At 43.5% G+C, this 24,014-nt stretch overlaps 2 protein-coding genes across 3 annotated transcripts in view; one reads left to right on the top strand and one right to left on the bottom strand.

Moving 5' to 3' along the window:
* Positions 1-24,014, top strand: part of LOC311049786 (semaphorin-3D) — a 129,316-nt gene that overhangs the window by 1,420 nt on the left and 103,882 nt on the right. The gene's annotated exons all lie outside the window — the stretch shown is intronic.
* Positions 6,876-7,994, bottom strand: LOC311048478 (cell cycle control protein 50A-like; the record flags this gene model as incomplete). Its single annotated transcript, XM_084061738.1, has 1 exon — positions 6,876-7,994. The coding sequence occupies one exon, from the start codon at positions 7,992-7,994 to the stop codon at positions 6,876-6,878; it is 1,119 nt and encodes a 372-aa protein (XP_083917864.1).

Genomic DNA, 24,014 nt, shown 5'->3' with positions numbered 1-24,014 from the left:
TACTGTGTGCATTGTGTGTGTGTGTGCGTGTGGACAGTAACCTCCTCTGATTGTCCAGCCTTTCCTGTTATGGAGTTCAACCCCCCGTCCGTCCGTACAATCTGGGATGTTGGACCGCTGTTTCCTGGCTGCCACAGGCGTGTGTGTGTGTGTGTGTGTGTGTGTGTGTGTGTGTGTGTGTGTGTGTGTGTGTGTGTGCGCGCGTGCGCGTGCGTAGTGCACGCATATGTGTGTGACTGTTGTTTTCCTGTCTGCATTGTGTTGCCTTTCAAAACGTCAGTCCAGCTGTAGCAGTGACAACACTGTGACGCTGCTGGTAACACCTGTGACATGGATGGACTGTGAGAGTAGTGTGGGAAATGTGTGCAGGGAGGTAAATACTGTAGTACGACAAGCACAAGCCTGTCACCTATCAAAAGCACTCACAGGGAAGAGAGAGATAGGGATTTAGTGTATCACACAAGAATGAATGTGGATCCATAAAGAACAGAATAGAAGATCACTTACAAAATGACGGTATTACATGGAAGAGAAATGTGTGTATGTGTGTGTGTGTGTGTGTGTGTGTGTGTGTGTGTGTGTGTGTGTGTGTGTGTGTGTGTGTGTGTGTGTGTGTGTGTGTGTGTGTGTGTGTGTGTGGGGGGGGGGGGCTCAAATAGAGGTAGAACCTTTTTCAACTTTGTGCAGACAGAAAGATAGACAGAAAGTGTGTGTGTGTGTGTGTGTGTGTGTGTGTGTGTGTGTGTGTGTGTGTGTGTGTGTGTGTGTGTGTGTGTGTGTGTGTGTGTGGGGGGGGGGGGGGGGGGGGGGGGCTCAAATAGAGGTAGAACTTTTTTCAACTTTGCGCAGACAGAAAGATAGACAGAAAGTGTGTGTGTTGTATGTGTGTGTGTGTGTGTGTGTGTGTGTGTGTGTGTGTGTGTGTGTGTGTGTGTGTGTGTGTGTGTGTGTGTGTGTGTGTGTGTGTGTGTGTGCGCGCGCGCGTGTGTGTGGTGGTAGTGGTGGTGGTGGTGGGGGGGGGGGGGGTACTCAGATAAAGGTAAAACTCAGTAGAAAAAAAGAAGAAAAAGATTAAAAGATTTGAAAGAAAGATGTGACACCTCACATGGACCAGTTGGGGTGCTCTGTCCTAAGCTGTGTGACTTGGCTTGAAGGATTACAATGAGTTTTATCTCTAGGTCAACTGTCGAGTGGCATTCAAAGAGAATACTGCCCAGGATGAACCAGCTCTTGGAGGTCAGCACTTGTCATAGATAAGATGCTCACGTAATTACAGTACAGCTCATGATGTTCCTGTTTATATGTTTTATATTTACTCCTTGTGAGAATATTTCAATTCGTTTTCATGTTGTGAGGCTTCAAACCCAAAGAAGACACTTTTTCCGTTGCCTATAGTCTTCGGGAATAAAGATTACAGTGAGTGACTGCTCTTCACAAGGCTGTTTGTAAAGTCTTTTAAGTTAGTGACAACGTGTTTAAGTGGCGAGTGCCGAGCGACATAGTTGTATGATGAAGGCTATTGCCCATTACCTTCGGAACTCTGCTGTGATGACACCATGCATTTTTCATAACTAGATTTCTCACTCACTTTAGCCATAACCATATTACACTTTTATGTTTTAAACTGCAAGCAGTTGAAATCCCCAAACAACCCACATTACATGAAACAAAATGTTGTTTTTCTTCAAATACACTTCAGCAGCATCAGACAGAAAGAAATAAACCTCAATACAACAGATGACAGTAGAATAGGTACTGTAGGTGTCTGTCAACAGAACGTAATAGAAAATAAAACAACATTTTACCACCAGCTGTTGTTGTTGAATTATTCCAGCTGTATCAGTGACTATATTGAGTCTGATACAAAACTCTTATCTATTGGCCGTCGGCCAAAGTGAATGATTTTCAAAGTTGGGCAGCGTAGCAGCATTAACACAGTCCATTGCTCTTAATCATGACAGAGATTTGATTTGGTGACTGGCCAGTTCCCGGCAGAGGCCCGGATAAAATATTTTATACACTGTAACTTGAGCCATATCAACACGTTAAAGGCTACGATAGATAAGAAATATATTGAGGCAACGGAGAGAGTAGACATAGTGAAGAGATAAATTGTTAAATGGACTTTGTTAGTGTGAATAACATGGTTGAATACATAACAAAACTATGACACAAATGTAAAGTATACAGTGTATATTTTGTTCTTAATGGGCAGTCCACTGTTTTGGTATTTGGTCTTTATTTTACAAAGTAGATCAGGTGACACTGTATGACAGGACTCTTAACCACTTAAACCCTCAATACTTAGTAAATTTGACCTTTGGCTCTGTACTTCTATCTCTTTTTCCCTCTTTCGCTGAAAATAGCCGATCTACAAGCTCCCAATGCGTCACAGCGTGACGAGTTATGAGCTTCAGAGCTTGTAGATCGGAAATTTTCAGCAAATGTTACATCCAGAATAGCCTTCTAGGGTTCAAAAGGTTAAGTCTGATTCATACTTCGCTGCCCGACTGTGTGTTTCACGCCAAGAATAGCGCTCGGACAACGCTTCGGATGCGACCATCGTTCGACAGGGCATACATTCGGCTTTTATTCCACTGTTTCAGTCATGGTCAATTCACTCTGAATGACAATCAAAGACCAAAAACACAATCTGTGACAACATGCCTTCAGACTTCTGTGCTGAAGCCTGAAAGTAAAAAGCATAATGTTTTCTGAATCAAAACTGCTATCCGGATACAGAAATGTTTTTTGGAGGGAAATTGAGACAGATGACTAATGGGTAATCCCCCTGACCAGCCCTGCAGTGAAACAAAGGCCAGTCATTGTGGGAAGACAGATCATTCCTTCATAAACCACATTAATATCTATCTCACCACAGTGAAGCTGTCTAATCTGCTCTAGTCCATTATTATCAGTCTATTCAATTGTATGTCAGTAGTCCTCAGATTATTTCTCAGAGGTTCCACATTTTACAGTACTGGGGCAGTGCCAGTTGTCAGAGTTTGTATTGCAGTACCTGTTATCAGAGTACTTGGAAGCAGCCAGCCTATGACATCAGTACTATGATATCATATTGTTGACGTGACGTCAGGGATCTCCATATCTCCATAATGGGACACGCACACACACAGATTTCCAGGATGATAGATGGATGAATGTCTTTTTTGTACGATGCAGGACTTTTCTGTAGCTTGCTGAACACATTACATTGCATAATGGTGAACCTTTGTTCAGATCAGTCTACAAAACAGACAAATCCATTAACCACTTAAACCCTAGTTGACCGGAGTCCCTCAGGACTCTATACTAGGTGCACTCCTTTTGTCCCTCTACACCACATATAGCAGATCTCAACACGTCACGTTGCCAGTGGTTCTCAAACATCTTCGTGTCAAGGACCCTCAAATTGATATGCATTTGGCCGCGGACCTCCATCTGAAAAGGGTTTGTGCCAGGGACCCCCATAAGAGTAATTTTGATTGGATTTGTGAAGACAAACTGTTTTTCTGGGGACCTCCTGGAACCCCTCAAGGACCCCTGGGAGACCTAAGACCCCACTTTCAGAAATAGTGGCGTTGTGAGCTTGTAGATTGGCTATTTTTTCCGAATGTCCATATTCTGGTGTGAGTATTCGGCAAAAATAGCCATGAATTCACGTGGTTAATATAGTCTAAGAGATATCAGGTTTGAAATATGGGGAGCTACGGGGAGCCGAACTCCCTGTAGCTCCCCATATTTCAAACCTGACATCTAAAGAGATGAGCTCCCCAGAAAGGTGATGAAATACCATATCATACATAGCTGATGTTGTGAATAATATTTGGAGGGCCTATTCAAGAGTTCAGTGTTTAATAATGGGCATAGTTAATCAGACCACATACAAAGACAGTGTCATTATATGAGTACAATAATATGGCTAAGAGACAGCCAGTACAGATAGTGTTGTATCCAAGTTTATTATCTGTATCAGTATTGGTCGATCCTGGGAAAAAGTATTGGTTCCTAATTGAGTCCAATCTGCATTTCATTTTAATTCTAGGATCTGTGAGACTCAATGATTAGACCCTCACACCCTTATTAGTCTCTGCTCTCTAACATTGTATATCACACAGATATGTCAAGTGATGCACACTTTCTGTAATCAAACCTGACACCGACACTTATATCTGATCATCCTCAAATTATGTCCAAAACACACGTCCTCAATGTGCTTCTCGCGCATACGCACACACGCACGCACACACACACACACACACACACACACACACACACACACACACACACACACACACACACACACACACACACACACACACACACACACACACACACACACACACACACACACACACACACACACACACACACACACACACACACACAGGCTCTGTATCAGTCTGTTTCCCATTTAGGTTTGACTCTATGTTGGACCTGTCTGCTGTTTTATCACTGGCAGGAGTTAAAGTTTCTCTCTGTTCTGTTATTTTCTTCTCTCTTTCTGTTTCTCTCTTTCTCCATGTTTGTGTACCTCCATCGTCTCTCTCTCTCTCTCTCTCTCTCTCTCTCTCTGATCAAAGACTTGTGCTGTTTCTATGTTGGAAAGTAGAAAACTTGCTTGAAGCCAAAAGTTGTGAAGTCAGACTTATGTTTGTCTTTCTGTTTTGGGGATATGTCATGCATGGACATGTATATATGTAAATGACATACTTGTGTCAGCAATGCAAGCATACACACATGTATAACACACACACACACACACACACACACACACACACCCTCTGCATCTCGTTCACCTCACTGCATGAACATGGAACGTTGCGTTTATTGGTGGGAGTGTATGTGCATGTGAGAGTGATGTTTGACAAAGAGTGAAAGAGATGGAGATATTTTGCTATGTTGTACAGGGGGGTTATATGTGCAATGCAAAGTCCTCTCCGGTGTTTATGCTGATACTAATAGTTCTTAGAAACCTTGGCAATAAACTGTGGAACCTTGAGTCTGACACGCTAGCTGCAGGCACACACTGATGGACGGATTCACGCATGCACGCACACACACGCACTTTGCACAACACAAAGATTGACGTAGAAAGACACGTTGAGAGCAAGACCAAACAGATATTGAGACAGAAGCCAAATTCCAATACCATAATCTCTGCTCACATACACTGTGTATCAACGTTCTGAGAGTGAAAGTGTCCCACTTGATTCAACTGGAAGAGATACTGATGTGCATTTATATATACAGTATATTATCTGAATAACAGACAAACCCACTGAAGCAACAAATTAAATAATGGTTTGATCTTCATTTACACAATAATGCTGTTTGTTGTGCATGGGTGTGAGAGAATGCATGTCAAACAGCTCCATTCATAAGCATATTAGAGTGAAATACAGCATCCAATGCAACATGTGGAGCAGGGAGGATGCAAGCAGGCAGACAGACATTTGAGTATTGGCATGTGGCTATCAGTCCAACCTGCTCGATTCCTCCGGACTCGCATCTATTCCTTGCCTCCTCACTCAGAGGAGGGACTAAGGCGCGAGTGGAGGACGTGAGTGGAGTGAGCAAGTGTGGAAGTTAGTTTGGGAATTTGGCTAGAGAGAAATAAATAGAGTACGAGAAGGGCATCCTGTTGGGGTCTAATTCACCACCGCAGAGGCCCAGGTTAAGTGTGTGTCTCTAGTTTGGATGGGCACTTCAACACAATTGTCACACAATTGTCAGAGGTCACGGATGAGTTCACAATGCGTTTTTTTTTTACAAGGCATCACGTTCATCACATCACTCACAACTTGACTTTGCTAAGAGACTCATCACTGATGTTCAAAAAATAATTTGTCAAATGATCCCATTATAATTATCCCATTATACTCCGAATGCCTTGGGGGGTGGGGGCACCAGTCAATTTGCTGTGCTGGGAGGCAGGCACCCAAAACGTAAATCATTTTCAATGTCAGAAATGGCACATAGACGATTTCTAAAGCACTTTATGTAGCTTTTGTTCATCATTGTTCATTTTGCGTTATCCTGTTGATTATGGTGGGTCAGTTTGTTACAGATGTATGTATGTGACATATAATTTTATTTCATGATCAATAAAGACATCAATCAATTATTATTATAAATTAGAATAACAAGTCCTTGGTCAGCTCTGTGCCCTACTTGATGATGAAGCCAGCTGTCTGACCACTCGTAGTAGTCTAGCAAACAGATGACCCCACGGAGCGACGGGCTTCAGAGGCAGTTGGTTGTGTGTGTCCCATTCCGTCACCCTTTCTTTGGCCTGTTGGCCAAGTGTTTGATTGTTTGATTGTCAGTTACATCAAAATATAATAAAACCATTACAGAATACTGGTTGAGATTGTATAGGAATTATTTCCTGAAATTCCTGTCAATAAGCATGACTTCATAAGCTAAAAAAAGACGGACATGGTGCCTTAGTAACGGCCCAATCATACAAACATGCAAACAAACCAAACAGTGCCATGAAACATGTTTATTTTTGGTGTACTATAGATGCTTTCCAACATCTAAGTATGATCATTCCATTCTATTTTCGAGCCAATTTGAACAGAGGTTATATCTGAGGAATACTGTGTCCATCGCTGGTGTATGAATGTAGTGTCCATTGCAAAACGCTTTGGAGAAAACCACTATATAAATGTGCCACCAATCCACCAGAAAGTAAAACACACATTTAAGTATAGAAGACCAGCCATATAGAAGCTCCAAGAACTTATGTCAGCCAAGCTTTTCAACATCTACTTGCCTTGCTGCACTCATATAGGTTAGCAGGTATTGTAAATGTGACAGTGGCACCGTGCCCACCCAGGCATGCGTGAGCGGATGGGAGCCCCCGGAAGAGGTTAGTTGGGAAAATAGTTGCTGCTGTTGTGGTTACTGTATTTATGGTGGACGATGAGCAGAACCATGCCGAGGACAAAGCAAAGGGAGCCCATGGTGATGTACGCAATGCCCAGGAAAGGGTTCTTGCTGCCTATCGAGGACGTGGTGCTCAGGATCATGCGCTTCCTGCCATCAAAGCTAAGCACAGGGTAATTATAGATGACTTCCAGGCTGTAATTGCCACTTGGCAGAGCTGGAGTCACGCTGGACTTCTTCTGAATGATGCGGTAGAGCTTGCGGAAGGTGGGCAGGGCGGCTGTGCGCATCCACACGATGAGGTCCTCGTTGATGAAGCCGTTGTTGTCAGCGTCCGATGGGTCCAACTCAAAAACGGGCTTCCTCCAGTTCACCGGCTCGGTAGTGCCTTGGAAAGTTGCGGCGAGATTGTCATTTCCATGGGGATTACTGAACTTCACATACTTGTCGCTCGACCACGCTATGCCTTTCTTCACCAGAGGAATGAGATGTCTCGTGCCTCCGGAATCAATGTAATACAACTCCAGAATGTCATTGAAGAGGCTGTTTGCAATGGCACCACATGGAGCGATAGGCAGGCCACCTCTGAGGCGGTAGGGCTCACATTCCTTACTTGGGCTCTTCAATGCTGACCTGTCACCATTCAATTGCCTGTCATCCCTTGACCTCACATAACGTCTGTGGTTCTGGTAGAAGTTGGACAAGCCGTAATACATGAAGACATCACTCTCAAAGGGTTGTTCCAGTGTAAAGGGGATAGAGCAGGTGCATGGTTTTGTGCTGGTCCTGTTGAAGTTATGAGCGCAGTCGTAGCATGGACTTACCTGGTCAACACCGGTGTAATCGATTTGAAACTCTTTGATGTTGTTCGATATGACCAAGAGGACGATCCCGATGGGGATGAAGATAAGGCTCATGACAAAGAAAGCTGGGAAGACCATGCCTGCGCTCAGGACGGGCTGGTAGGCCGGTAACCTCTGCTGTTTGAATGGAGTGTTGTCCGGCTTATTTCTTTTGACGGCTGCTGCTCCATCATGGCCTGGAGCATCCAAATGGTTACTGTCCTCTTCTTCCTTCATATTGTAGTTTGACCGTGACGGCATGTTTGCAAGCTGCCCTGAGCAAAATGTATTCTAGTGCCGACAGCTTGGCTGCTTCTCTTCGTCGGGTTCACAGAGTATAACTACTCCATTGTAAATACCCTATAACTTCAAATTCTGATTTCAGCTTGGCTCGTTACTGTAATGCAACAAGAATAAATATGCAATATCTTATACGAGCTTTGGTCTGACGTCACACACAACACAAACTATTGCTTAACAACCTTGTCAGAGCAGTTGGAGGCCCTTCTGTGACGTCAGTACTACTACTATGTTAGAATCATAACGTATTTCATCTCCATATTTGGGCATAACGACAGACAGAGATTCATCTCCACAGCTTGCTGGCCAGTGGCGCCGTGGGAAAAGTGTCTGGTCTCTTCAGCCCCAGTTATGGGGAGCAATTTGTTTCATGCAAGATGATATTAGGCGTTCTATCAGCACATAATGAAGAGGTGTTGTAATCTCCTGTCATGACAAAGCACAAAGGGAAAATATTCTGGGGGTGGTGATTTTGGATGGGTGTTGGGTGTTTGTCCCTCCAAGGCAACAGTAGGAGTCTCACCTGGGAACACATGCCATCCCCTTACAGGAGGGTGGCACCGTGGAAACACAATGGAAACAGGCCATAGGCTTTCTTTGTGTTTATCCATGTTGACGTTTTTAAAATTGTTGTACTGTGCTCTCTTTAAGAACTAGAGGTTCGGGCCACTACGCGGCCCTCACATCTAGAGTTCTTAGAATTTGTTTGCACCTGATGCCATGACGACACATTGAGGTTAGACAACACACTGCATATTTGGGCGTAGCTGCATTAGGAACTCCTTGTATAGTTATGGCTGAGTCATGGTGACATGAGTGTGACGACGTAGTGACATGAGCGTGATGATGTGGTCCGCCCGCCCTTGTGTTAATGTAACTCTGAGAGTGCACAAATGGAACCAAATGGATATTTTACTGCTCTTTACCAGGACTTGTTTATATGAGTGTCAAGAGACAGAGAGGTTCACGTAGGTGACAACAGAGGGACACAGAAAGAGAGAGAGAGAGAGAGGCAGACAGACATACAAAGTGGGAGAGACCCATCGGTTCATATCTATGGAGGAGGGAGAAGTATAGAGGATTGAATGGAGGGAGAGAGATGAAGTGAGAGAAAGCAGGTCAGACAAAGAATCACTTGTTTATGATGTTTGTGATGCAAAGAAAGAAAGACACATTGCCTGATACAGTATCAAGAGAGAGAAAGAGAAATGAACCTTTATTAACAGTAAAGAAACACTCTAAAACAATATGTCAGCATACTTCTTGATTGTTCTTTGATTTAGTTCATGTGTTTGTTATTTGGCTGCTATCGCCTGGTTAGAACACACGTTCTATTTGACGTCAGTGTCAAATGCTAGCAATTTTGTGTGCGTGTGTGTGTTTGTGTTTATCTGTCCTGAGCTAATCTCACAAACCACTGGACTGATCAGCGCCAAATGTTGTATGCACGCTGCCAGCAGGACAAGAAAGTATCTCCTCATGTTGTTCTTTACATATGTTTTATATTTTTTTGAAATATTAAACTTTTAATTTATGATGGAATTCAGTTGCGGTCAGGTCGGGCTGAAACCTTGCCCAAATATGGCGATGATTTTGGTATTGGTATTGCCATGTCTGCTTATTGTAGGTGACTTTGGGCTTGTTTTTAATGTAAAGTCGCTTGTAAGTATTGGTGGTTGCGGTTTATTGGCCTTGTTTCTAAAGTGTAGTTGCTTATTTGGACTTGCTTCCTAATGTTGTTTGAACCAGACGGTTCTCGAACATTTTAAATATTGTGTGCCAGGGACCCCCATGCAAGATTTGTGTTATATATATATTTATTACATATATTAATATTTCAACCTGTGTGGTCGAAACGTTGTTACCTTGAATAAGAATTTCTACTGGGAGCTACAGACCAGTGTGCGGACTTCCCTTCTTCTCCATTGTATTTATTTTTGTTCAGCACCTGTGGAATCTTTTGAGATGTGCGTGCTTCCCTCTTGGACTTTATTTCTAAAATCTAAAGTGACACAGATGCTTTCCCGGTTTTAATGGGTTAACATACAGCCTTGTGTGATTCAGCATCTTAAAGCTTTTTAAAGCTGTTACTATCTTAACTATGTGTGTTATCTGTGATGAGTGCACTGGAACCCCACTGCAGCTGCACATACAGTACGTACATGTAGATTCTGGAGTTTTTATTGGACAAATGCCCCTCCCCAACCCCACCCCATTTGCTTTTTAATGAATGAATGAACACAGCCGAGGTCCTCTCTTTCACAGGAACCCAAACCTCCCAACCAGTTGGTGAAAACAGTCATGTTTCCGCGGGCTGGGACTCTGGCCTGTGAAAACATTTTATTACTGTTGTCATGTTGAGACCCATTGGACACTCGGCCCAGTTTGGGTTCTGATGGATCATTTCATAAACACTATTTTACAGTCCTAATTATGATTATTCCCTCAGCCACAATTAGCATAACGCTTTTAGGAATCTGGATTGGAATATGATTAGGAGTGATTATTGTCATTACAGATTTTGATACGGGAATGTTATCAGCAAAAACCCTGCGGCTATACAATGTCAACTTTGAAGGAATCTAGAACGTCTAGCTGATATTTCCCATTGACGCCCAACCCTTTGCACTTTGCAGCATGTATCCGATAGGTGTGTGGTCTTTGGGATCATTTCTGGTCCGCTTGCGTGCGTATACTGTTTGTGCTGATGATGCTAATTGCATGTTGCTCTGACATCTTTGCAGTGAATGATGAAAACCGGGACCATCTGGGAATAATATGTACAGTATGTTGTTTTCCCCCTCACCTCCCTTCACCCCATCTGCTGGAAATGGGTCTGCACAGAGAACCACCACGCCTGCTGTGATAGACGGTGAAAAGTGATTTTGGTGACTTGAACTTGGTGCCAACATTCTGCACAAATAGATGATACAAGCGCACAACGTGTCGCAAAGCTTTGCGCCGTGAGCATGTAGATCTGATTTGTGTAGATTGAAAACAGGTGGGCGCCTCGTATAGAGTCTTTGGGAACCCATTCAAATAAGTACTTCATAGGATTTTAGTGGTTAAACTTTGTTGTGTGAAGTAATATTATAATAGTAATATTGGTATGGTCACTGCTTATGCTCTGACCTGCCTTCATGTAATATATGAAAGTAAATACCATTAACCGCCTTAACCACATTTGTAGAAACCCAAGCCCATTTTTCAAATTAAAAATAGTCGATGTGAAACAGGTGGACTTGCGTGACACTTGCGTGACTTGCGTGACACTGAAAGCGTCTATGACGCCTTCAGTGTGGCTATAGCCGTTGTAAACAATGTTTGATGACGTTTGAAGACGCGAGCGTCACACACTGTCATTGTGTCAGTCAGGGCCTTTAAAGAATTGTACGTAATGCTCTTTAGAAGTTACACTGCCGAGCATAAGATAACAAGGAAGAACTGGATGATTGAATTACTGATTGAATAACAAGACGATTTTACATTCCATCATGGACTCTCTCACTAATCTCTCAACATCTGACCTTTCTCTGTGTGTGTGTGTGTGTGTGTGTGTGTGCGTGTGTGCGTGCGTGCGTGCGTGCGTGCGTGCGTGCGTGCGCGTGCGTGTGCATGCGTGTGCATGCGTGTGACTGTGTGCTCTATAAACACAACCAGTGCCCAGAGGTGTCATGGCTGTGGGTTGGACGAGGACAAGGAGGGGGTTTATTTTATGATGCATTCATCATTGTGGTTTGCGCGTGTGTGTGTGTGTGTGTGTGTGTGTGTGTGTGTGTGTGTGTGTGTGTGTGTGTGTGTGTGGTTTGAAGGGGGAAGTAGCTTCCGTTATGCAGCCCAGCTGATCAGCCAACAGCAACAGGATGATGAAAGGATGGGAAACTCTTCTCTGCACTACCTGTTCTCACTCTTTTTTTGCTCAGTTTTCATTGGGTTTTAAATTACAGACAGACATACACACACACACATACCACTGACTAAGACGCAACAGATCAAAAAAAAAAAAAAAAAAAGAGAATAACAATACATAATAGAAGTAGTAAAAAAATTGTAAAAGAATAAACAGAAATAAAATTATTAAAACTAAAAAAGAATGTGCAAGATACAGTTCGTGCATATACTTATAGCTATACTATAATTCACAGAATCTGTCTGTGTGTGTGTGTGTCGGGCATAACTTGGACAGCGTCCGACCGTTTGGCGACGGCGTGTGTGTCCCATATGACCCCGAGGTGTTTAGAGCCAAATGGCACTTCAGGCTGGCCAACAGTTTCCGAGAACCGAAAATTCACCAATCTCTGTATCAGTCGGCCGCCGGGAGAATTGAGGATGCCACGTTTCTCATTAGGAGTGACAAGGACTGACAGAGTCACAGAGGAAGAGGCAGAAAACAGATCCAGATGTGTTACATTGGTGTCATGACCCAGATCACAAAAAGGAGTAGCCCTGCCCTGGTCAAAGGGGGTAAATATAAAGGAGTAGCCCTGCCCTGGGTGACATAAGCTATGATGGAATGTCAAATCTTCTTGTTTTTCTATCAGTAATTCAATCAACGAGTTGAGTTCTTCCTTGTTATCTTACACTCAGCAGTTTATGTATGAGCATTACATACAATACTTTAACACTTACCTTCTTGTATCTACTTTCGCAATGTTGTTGAAAATAATATAAAGACACGAGACAGGGACAGATGAAGAGAGGAGACAGAGGGCTGAAGGGAGGAGAGCAAGTTTTGAGAAAGAAACAGACCGCAGTGAGAGTGAAAAAAGAGTTATGGTGAGAGACAGAGATGTAATTCATGACTTTATGCAGATTCATTGATGCTGATGTTATTCAATCATCATGTTACAGCCAATACCACAGCTCCCATAGGGCTGGGCTGGGCTGTGTGTGTGTGTGTGTGTGTGTGTGTGTGTGTGTGTGTGTGTGTGTGTGTGTGTGTGTGTGTGTGTGTGTGTGTGTGTGTGTGTGTGTGTGTGTGTGTGTGTGTGTGTGTGTGTGTGTGTGTGTGTGTGTGTGTGTGTGTGTGTGTGCGCGCGCTCGTGTGTGTGTGCATGTGCGTGTGCGTGTGCATGCCCCTGTTCACAGTTCACACACTGACAAGTAGGGAAATTCTCAGTTTTATTAATGTGAGTTTTTGAGTGTGCGTGTGCTGGTAAGTGTGATTCAAGGGCTGCAAGGAGGGGAAGTTCATCTGTGTGTGTGCATGTGTGCATGTGTACTTGTATGCGTGCATTTGTGTGCGTGTGTGTGCGCGCGCACGCATGTGTGTGTGTGCGTGTGCGTGTGCGTGTGCGTGTGCGTGTGCAGCGGAAGGTAAGGGAACATTAGCTATTGTCCTGTAAGTTGTGTGCATTCACGTTTTCGGTACAATAGATACAAAAGGTAAGCGAAAGAACATTTTCGCTTTCTTTTTTGATTCTTTGTAGTTCTGATGACATCACTTCTCTTTATTATTTTACAGACAGACAGGCAGGAAGGCAGACAGACAGACAGGCTGGCAGACAGACAGACAGACAGACAGACAGACAGACAGACAGACAGACAGACAGACAGACAGACAGACAGACAGAGAGCAGACCACCCATGCAGTCACTGTGACATCATCAAAGTGCAGAAGTGCGTGTGTGTGTGTGTGTGTGTGTGTGTGTGTGTGTGTGTGTGTGTGTGTGTGTGTGTGTGTGTGTGTGTGTGTGTGTGTGTGTGTGCCCAAATGGGTCGGCACTCTGCAGACTGTTCTTGGTGGTTGGCGTGCTGATAGGGAATTTTCCATTTTCCCCTTTATATAAGTAATTTCATAACAGATATCTCTGTCTCTTCATGAACCAAAGTTTGATTTGTGTGAGGTATGAACATGTCTATTTGCGAGACAGTCTGCCATTGTGCATGTGTTTCTTAAAATGCTCTGTGTGACACTTTGAAACGTTGTGCTCTGGCCACATGATGCGACAATATGCAACTGTTTCAGATTTAGTAAAGGCTAGAAGGGATGAATCAAGTGAGTCAAGTGAAGAAGCCAGGTCATCTCATTTTCATGTGCATGTTCATGTGATCCATTGTTATTGGCCACCCTGGAACTGCCTCTGGGAGGGGCCGGGGACATAAAAGATGCTACCACAGTGTTCTTGTCATCTCTCCTTGCTTTACTTTGTAGCCAAAATAAAAACAAATACATTGAAATTTATACATTTCATTTAGAGATACGATCCATATGTTTTATGTCTGTTCCCAACGGAGAGGCAATTGCAATTGTGTGTGCGTGTGCGTGTGCGTGTGCGTGTGCGTGTGCGTGTGCGTGTGCGTGTGCGTGTCCGTGTGCGCGTGCTCTTGTGCATGTGCATGTGCATGTGTGTATATATATATTTGGTGCCTTGCTCTACCTCTATCTCCAGAAGGAATGGAACCCCTAACCCTGGTTAGTGTTATTGGGCCAACCATATCATGTGTTTTCCGCTGAGCTGGAGACATAAGAACAAAATCATTCCTTATAAAATTCACTGTGACTCCTGCTTGATCATGTCTGAAAGTGTTGATATCAGTTATCTTAAGTTGTTTTTTATTACTATCTGCAGCCTCAGGTCTTATGCAACCTATCAATGTTTGGAGAGGAGGCTTGGTCCTGGACCAGCAGCCAAATCAAACACCACGAGGATAACGTTGCTGCCTGTAAAAAGTTGAAATGTGGAGATACAAGGTTTCTGCCTGACAGCAACGATAACCTTTTTCCATGTCCATTAGTCATTCTTTCACAGATAGTATTTCAAGTATACTTTATCATCACTGTTACTTTACTTGCGATGGCCAGACAGAGAGCCAAGCTGTCTAGAACAGTGGTTCTCAAAGTGGGGGTCCTTGGGGGGGTTCCAGGGGGTCCCCAGTGAAAAGAGGAACAGTTTAACCACTTTAGAGGAACAGTTTAACCACTTAAGCCCTATTCAAAAGTAGCAAAAATACCCGATCTACATGTCCACAACGCGTCACATTGTGCATTGTGAGCTTGGAGATCGGCTCTTTTTTGCTGTTTTTCAAAATGTTTGCCTATGACATGCACAAAATAGATACGGCAGGTTGAAAGTGGTTTATTTCAGCAGCTACAGTAGAAGGCAATGAGAGAATATACTGTATAAGAATGATGTGCAGAAAATACCAAAGATCTGTCACCACACCCACGTCAGTTCTCCTGTTTCCTCAAATAGGGTCCATAATATGTTTTTTAGACCTTAGTAATCCCACAAGGGAAATTCCGTGTCAGCTTCACCCAGCTGATGGCTTCTCAGATGGTCATGATGAGAGCTCAGGGGAAGCTGTTTAGTGTCTTGCTCAGGACCAATTTGACACTAATTACTTGGCAGGGCCGGAGGTGAAACAGTGACGGTGTGATTACCGGTACCAGATTTCCTTTGTATCCTCTAAACTACGGCCAACCCTAAAATCCAGTGATGTCCACTGTGCTCAGGCACGGACGGGATTTGAGCCCGTGATCTTCGGTTTACGAGACCGACGCCTTACCACTTGGCCACCGCGCCTGTATCACGACCTTTCTCTATTCAGATCATAGCTTTCTCTCTCCCCACCTACACAGTATAGTAGTTGTAGAATTCTGTACATAACACAGATATTCTTTTATTCGGGTCCCTGGCACCAAATCTTTTCAATTGTGGGGTCTGCACAGCTTAATACGTGAAAGTCACTGGCCTAGAGATGCGTTTGTCTGTACAGTGTGTACTGTATGCATTGCACTTGATTGGTCTACACCAATCAAGTGAAACTCATGAAGAGTGTGAATGTTGGTTCATAGTTGATAATGTGTGCATGTACCTTTTTTATTACTTATAGGAGTACTACACAGTACTTATAGGAGGATGTGGATGCCAAAGATTCTTGGCTTCCTTCCTATAAAACGTACAGTAGGAATGAGAACAGGTTGTACTGTAGGCAGGGTTTGATTTTGAAAAAATAGAAGGGGGGACTATTCTTAACCACATAAGCCCTATCAATATACATCATCAATCAACAAAGTGCAAACATAGCCAATCTACAAAGTCACACCGCTTCCTGTCGCAATGCATTGTGAGCTTGTAGCTTTGCTATTTTCACTATTTGTTCTTAAAAAAGGAGAAAAAGAAAAAGAAAATTTGACAAATTTCGACAAAACCTATGTATATTAAAATTGTCTAGAGGGTGTGTCGACTGTGGACCGTAACCTCTGAACTTGCGAGGCACAAACACTGTTCAGGGGTCTGGTATGAGAATAGAATTGCGCACACATACAGCATTGGGAGCTACAGCAGTGTTAAAGCAGTCTTTTTAACTCTGTGACCATTGCTCTGATCAGTGCAATAAAGGAGTAGGACTAATAGGACTATGCAGTCTGAAAATCTAGTTTTGAAAATAGGGGCTGTGTCTTGCTCGGGATCAATTTGACACTAATTACTTGGCAGACTAGGAGGTGAAACAGTGACCTTTTGATTATTAGATGTCCTCTGTGACCACGCACTAAGCTATGGCTGCCCCTAAAATCCAATGATAAGCACTGTACTCAGGCACGGATGGGACTTGAACCCATGATCTTCGGTTTACGAGACCGACGCCTTACCACTTGGCCACCATGCCTGTGTGTTAACTTCTTGGCTACAGCTAGATACTACCGCTATTGCGTAAGTTTGGAACCACTGCTCTAAAAGACAGCAATACATAGCTGATTTCTTCATCTATGACTTTATCTTGCTCTCTCTTAAAATAAAAGATTAATCTCTGAGACAAATTAATAATTGTCTGCTTATTCAAGTATTAATTCAGTTCTCATGATTTATGAGAATTGAATCGCTCTCTCCCTTTTCCATTTTCACTTGTTGGGTCATAACTAATATTTTATCATCTCTGTTTTTGTTGCATTTCTCTCTCTCTCGCTCACTGTCTTTGATTTGGGTTCTCTGTCTCTTTATGTGATTGTTGTTTTTTTGGCACAGAGGTGAGAATGTGTGAGTAAGAGGGGGTGTCAGAGTATACTTTTGTATTGTGAGATGTTATTTGTTTTCCTCTCTCTCTCTCTCTCTCTCTCTCTCTCTCTCTCTCTCTCTCTCTCTCTCTCTCTCTCTCTCTCTCTCTCTCTCTCTTTCTCTTCTTATCACCCTGACAATCTGACAGATTTCCACTTTAGTTCTCATTTTCTGGGATTGTATGTTTTACAAAGTGAAGTCATTACAGGCAAGCCACAGTAAAGAGAGTGAGTTTCAGATTGCTGGAAGCATTGTTGGATTCAGAACAAGCAGTTGAACTCAAACATCTAATTATTTCTTTGTACAATTTACAAGTTAGGCATTCTGACTTTGTGTCATTTTAGATTTCTTTGGCTATTAAAAAATAGCAAATATACAAGCTCATAGCACTGAATGAGCTTGTAGTTTGTATATATATATAATTGTTTAAAGCGAACATTTGTAACTCAAATCTTTGCTTCAGGGGATTCTACAATGCCTTCTAAATCCTAACAGTTTTTTGAAAAAACGTATGTTGTATATGCATATGTATCAGTGGTTCTCAAACTTTTTCATGTCCCCCAAAATCATATTAATTGGCCGTGGAGCCCCATGTTAAAATATGTTGTTCCAGGGACCCCCCAGAAGCAAAGATTTGAGTTAAAAATGTTTAAAATGTTTAAAAAAAAGATATATTAGAATATTTGCACACATTTTCACAAAAATAGCAGATCTACAAGCTTGTAGATCTGCTATTTGTTAATAGCCAAAGTATACGTAAAATAACGGTTAAAGTGGTTACACAGATGCATACCCGGTTTTAATGGGTTAATATACACTTTGTTCAACTGAAGAAAAAAATAAAGTAAAATGACTGTGACAAGCACACTCCATCATAGGGGCGTGCACACACACAAGAATTTGGCATCACCTTTGGATTTGTCCAAATTCCAGTCATAAAAATCAAACATGTTTTGATATAATCGTAATAGCTCCAACTGGTATGAGTGACCGGCCATAATTTGCACTTAGCAGTGTCGATCTTGAATATCAGCCGCCGTGGCCAAAATGGGGTTTTGATCAGGGTTTAAATCTTCATGTATATAAGGGTTAACTGGCTCTACTATTAACCTTTCCTGTCCTCTCATTCATTGGCCTTGTTCGTAAATAGACATTCATTCTATTCTCTCATCTCCCCCACACACACTTCTCCCCCTTTGTTAGTTGGATAAACAGTGGAAGGTGATATACAGTATATGCTCACATCTGTCACATACTTACAGTACATATATATATATATATACGGTGCATACATACATACTGTACATACACACGCACGCACGCACGCACGCACGCACGCACGCGCGCGCACACACACACACACACACACACACACACACACACACACACACACACACACACACACACACACACACACACACACCAACCCCTAGCTCTCGCAACCCATGTCATACTGTATGCTGTGTGTTCATGCACCCACTGTCGCATACTGTACATAAACATTTGTCAAAGCACTTGTGTTCTGACACAGACATGTACACACACACACACACACACACACACACACACACACACACACACACACACACACACACACACACACACACACACACACACACACACACACACGCTCCCTTCAGTGACCCTGGAACATCTGTTATTTAGTGTCTATTCACTGCAAGGTGGCACGCAAACAGCCCAAACAGTTCCCGTCTTCCCGTACAGTCCAGCTCCTATCACACTGGACTGTTATTGTGTTTGTCTAACCCTCTAATTAATAAGCTCTTATCAGGACCCGGGCAACAATAAAGTATCCCTGCCAAGCCAAACGCTTCCTTCCCTCTACTGAACATCTGAATCAACCTGGAGACTAGCGGCGGCGCCAAGGCCAACACACATGCGCACGCACGCACGCGCGCACACACACACACACACACACACACACACACACACACACACACACACACACACACACACACACACACACACACACACACACACACACACACACACACACACACACACACACACACGTCTAGACACAGCAGCAATCATTTCCCTAGAGGATCATGCTATAGAACTCAAGTTGAGGATTGGAAAACATTTAGAAATGTGTGTTCACCAGAATCTTTTGTTACTTGCTAAGTTTGGCGGATTTGAAGAACGCTATAGTGAAAGTCCTGTGTTACGCTCTGTTCTGCAGCGCAGCTGATTTTGTATTTACATGTAAGCCAGGCTCCAGAACTGACTCCATGGTTTTTCATTTTTCTCCTTTGCAGTTGTTTTTATTTGTTGACATGATGACATGTATTAATGTGTTAATATTCTATGCCATGTTGAGGACCACAATGGAAACAAGTCCCCAGGACTTTTTTGTTTTATCCTTTTAGCCTAAATGTCTTACAGTACCTCCGTGGCGTGCTGTTTACATTTCTGACAAAAGTATTCAATAAAAAAAAAAATCGAACTAATTGCTTCCGTTTCTCTGTGTGAAAAGTTGCCCAAAGCAATGCCACACATAATGACCACCTTGAGGTCCTGTGTGTTCAAGATTGAGGTGATCCTTCCACTGTTGCTAGACGTTACCTCTACACAGACAATGGTATTATTTAAGAATGCCTGATTAGATGTACTGTATGTATGTATGTATGCATACTTTGCATAGTTTTACTGCTTGTTGGCCCTTCACACTATAGGAGGCTTGGGAGGTCGAGCGGCCGTCTTGGAATCGGAAAGTTCCTGGTTTGATCCCCAGCTGTTCCTTGCTTTTTGTCAAAGTGTCCTTTGGCAAGACACTTAACCCGTAACTGCTCCGGATGAGGACGTTGGTGCTTTGCATGGTTTCCTCTGCCATCGGTGTGTGAATGAGTGAATATAATGAACACTTAAAGTGCTTTGGAGAAAGGTGCTATAAATGCTTCATTTATCATACAAGGATGCAGAAGTAACACTTGCCAAAGGGCTGACCGATAGTTCCAAACACTATGTTGAACCATCTTAATGAGTGCTGATGAAGCATGCTCGACACATGAGCCGTGTGATTGCGGCGAGGGCGGCGAGATCAGAGAGTGTTATCATAACTCTCTTTCAGTGGCTCTGGTTCGTTCGTCACAGTGAGTTTTGGACTCTGCTGTGGCTTAGAAGAGTGAATCTCAATTGATGCCACTTCCAAGATGCAAGTAACCAAAAGCATTGTTAATAATAGCCTACATTTTTAACCTCCGGCGAAATTCCCTTCCTCCCCTCTGTGAGAGGACGGTGTACTTTTAAAACATCCATTACAAACTAAAGACTTTGCTTTCCAGACTGCGACAGGAGCCTTCATTTGAAAGCCTATGGCTGTTTTCTGGCATTGGCCAAAATATGCTCACTCACCTCATTAATAAAGTTTTTTTTGCGTATGGGTGCGGTAGCCCTAGAAGCCAAGCCATACAAAAGAGGACAGCCTTCATCAGCACAACCCCCCCCCCCCACCCCCCACCCCCCCCACAGAATTTTATGACACTTTAGATCTGCCTTTGGGATAAAGATTTGCGAGAATGTCTCTCATTATGATACAAAAGTTGCATCAAAATGTAATGGCATGTGACTCTCACACACTTTAGCGAGGGGTGTTTGCTCCCAAACAGAGGAGAACGTTGTATCCGTGTCCTAGATTCTTACCAATATACCATACAAGACCACTGTCTGCTTCTTACATAACCACCCGGCCACACGCACGCACGCACGCACGCACGCACGCACGCACGCACGCACGCGCGCACGCACACAGAGCATAGTTATGAAAATATAGGGCTGTGTTATTATTATAGTTCTGTGGGGAAAGTTTGTTTGAGTTAGTGCAGGACAATGTAGTTGACTTTATTTTAGACCATTGTTTCTCAGAGCTGTGAGAATACACTCTGAGAGTGTAAAAGTGAACCCGCAATGAGTCCATTTTTACACTTACATCCTTAAATTAACACCCCTGCCTTTACTGTGCAGAGAATGATTTAACCATTTGAACCCTAGCATCCCTATTCTGAGGCTGTTGCTGTCGTTGCTGTTGAGGGGAAACCTTGTATGTCCAAAACTGTTACTTTATTATTATTATAAAAAAAAAAGAAAATGAAATAGTGACAATCTACGAGCTCACAACGTGTCGCTTCACGATGTGTTGTGAGCTTGTATAGGGTAATTTCACTACTTTTGTGTGACACTCTTGTATGATGAAGTAGGGCATTAATTTACGAAAAAACATAGTAAGATGAACTATGGGAGATACAAGGTTTCTGCCAGACAGCAACGATATGTAGTCGATCTACACAGGTTATTATTAGCAAAGATATTTAGTGTAGAGCAAAAACAGGGGGGGGCCCTTGGGAATCCGGTCAACTAAGTATAGGTTTCAAGTGGTTAAGAGGACTATAGGACCAAGTGTGTGCGTGTGTGCATGTGTGTATGCGTGCGTGTGTGTAGCACATATATACTGTAAGAGAGAGGTTGGGAGAGAGACAGAGAGAGAGGGAGATAGGGAGACAGAAAGAGAAATACAGAGGGACAGACAGAGAAAATGTCCATACGTGTGTGTGTGTGTGTGTGTGTGTGTGTGTGTGTGTGTGTGTGTGTGTGTGTGTGTGTGTGTGTGTGTGTGTGTGTGTGTGTGTGTGTGTGTGTGTGTAATTGTGGTGGGACTTGGTTTCCATGAATGTTCCACAGAGCATACTGACTTTACTGTATGTTATGATAATGTGCCGTCTGTAATTCATCTTAATACTCTTATCTCACTAATCTCTCTCTCTCTTTTAATCACAATTCACGTCAGCACACCCTTACACCATTGTCCCCTAATGAACCTCAAAGACACACGCGCACGCACGCACGCACGCACGCACGCACGCACGCACGCACGCACGCACGCACGCACGCACGCACGCACGCACACACACACACACACACACACACACACACACACACACACACACACACTCTCTCTCTCTTTCTCTCTCTCTTTCAAGGCTACAGTGTAAACAGTGCTATCTGGAAATGTTTTGGCTAATGCCAGAGAATAGCCATGGGCCTTCTAATGAAGGCTCCTGTCGCTGTCTGGAAAAGCAAACAAAGTAGGCCGTCTTTAATTTATAATGGATGTTTTAAAAGTTTATAGTATTTACAGTCCTCGTGCAGGGGGGAGGGGAGGGGATTTCACCACAGGAAACCGGGGTTGATGTAATTATAATTTGCAGGCTATTATTCTGTTTCTTTGGAAGTGGAATAATTTGGGATTCACTCTTCTAACCGCGACACAGTCTGAAACTCTAGGAGTTCTGATCCATGCTTTATGAAGCAATCAGTTGGTAAATGCAATGCCAGATGATGCCACAAGGTGGGGCCTCCTTTTGTTTTGTCGTTCTTGTGACTGTCACATGTCACAAGTCACTTCCTATTATCTCAGAAGTAACATGTTTGGCACAGTGTGAAGGCATCAATGTTAACCTGCTTATGTCTAAGTATCTTCCTTGGTCTGTCAACTAACTGGATTGGTCATCTATCCTGTTAACAATACCATATGCTGACATCTACACTACCCCCAATACGTTGTATTTTGCGAAAAACACATAGAAACATTGCAAAGATTACTATTCATTGTCGGTCACTACAGCATACCGGAGTAGCCCTCAATCCCCGACTACCATCTGTTTTTTCCCTTTTCGCCATGATGAAGACCTTCCGAGGTCGAAACATGTTGGCAGTTGCCTTTTAATAAATAAAGGCTGCTCCTCCTTTTTACTCCTGAGTGCCCGGATCGTCTGTTGTTTTTTCCCATCTGTTTTTACTGAGATATTCCTCAGTAAAACAGATCAATAGATACACAGGCATGTTACTTGCTGCTTTCTTTTATATGGGCCCATGGGACTGCAATAAAGATTATTATTAGTACTGTCAACACAGATGGAAGCAGAAGCCAGAATGAAACGGAAATGCGTCATAGTCATAACATGAACTATTAGTATTCCTTATCTTGTGTCCTGCGTGGAGCATATAAACTGGCATTTTCATTAAGAGCGGAGCAGACAGCAGATACTCAGATGGTATACAGACATCTCACAGCACGATGGCTGAGGTCTTGATGATGCTAAGCAGCCTCTTGCTTCTGTCCGTTGGTGCCCATGCCTCTCATGTTGTCAGGACACAAGGAGACTCTTTTACATTGAAAATCAGATCAAAGACATTCTGTGTAATCTCCAAACTGACCCCTGGAGGTGAACCTCTGCTGTGGAACTCGTCCAAGCCATCGTCCAGAAACGCCACGGGTCCTGAAGACATCGGGAGTCAAATTCGGGGCGCAGAGGGACTTTGGATTGACGCCGTCGAGATCGCCAGTCTCTCAAAGTCAGACTCTGGATGGTACAAAAAAACAGGCTGGGTAAATTCTTCAAAGCCTGTGCATGAGAAATTCTCACTCACTGTGTGTGGTGCTCGGCACCCCGTCCTGCGCCTGATGGTTCTATCCAAGAGCCCGTCGGAGCTGCAGTGCGGGGGAGCAGGAAGCAACTCCACTGTCCGGTGGTTCAAACGTCGCCCCTTTTCCGACAAGGAAACGTGCTGGATCCACAGAGCCCTTATCCCCGTGGAGGACCTCAGAGAGGAACGACATCTTGTAGCAGTGAATGGCTCCGCTCTGCGCGTCTCCAGCTTCTCCCGAGGAGACGCGTATGTCTGCCTGTTACTTGATGGGCGCGATTGTGCCAGCACCCAGACGCTTATGCTGGACGTCAAAGCAGAGTACGTGTATCAGACTGAGGGAGAGACGGCCCTTCTGCCCTGCGTCGATGAAGCGAATCGGTCAGCATTATGGGAAACGCCTGATGGAATCCGGCGGCTGTTTGCGGGGAATGGCGGCGTGGCGGAGAAGGGAAACTACTCGCTGTTAATCTCATCTCTGAGGCTCAACCACACGGGCGAGTACTTCTGCTCCACGAGTGCCTACATCCAACATTAC

Source organism: Gymnoscopelus microlampas (assembly GCF_963454915.1).
Source record: "Gymnoscopelus microlampas genome assembly, chromosome: 7".
NCBI lineage: Eukaryota > Metazoa > Chordata > Actinopteri > Myctophiformes > Myctophidae > Gymnoscopelus > Gymnoscopelus microlampas.
Note: the sequence above shows the minus strand (reverse complement) of the source record. Positions and strands in the feature narration are given on the sequence as shown.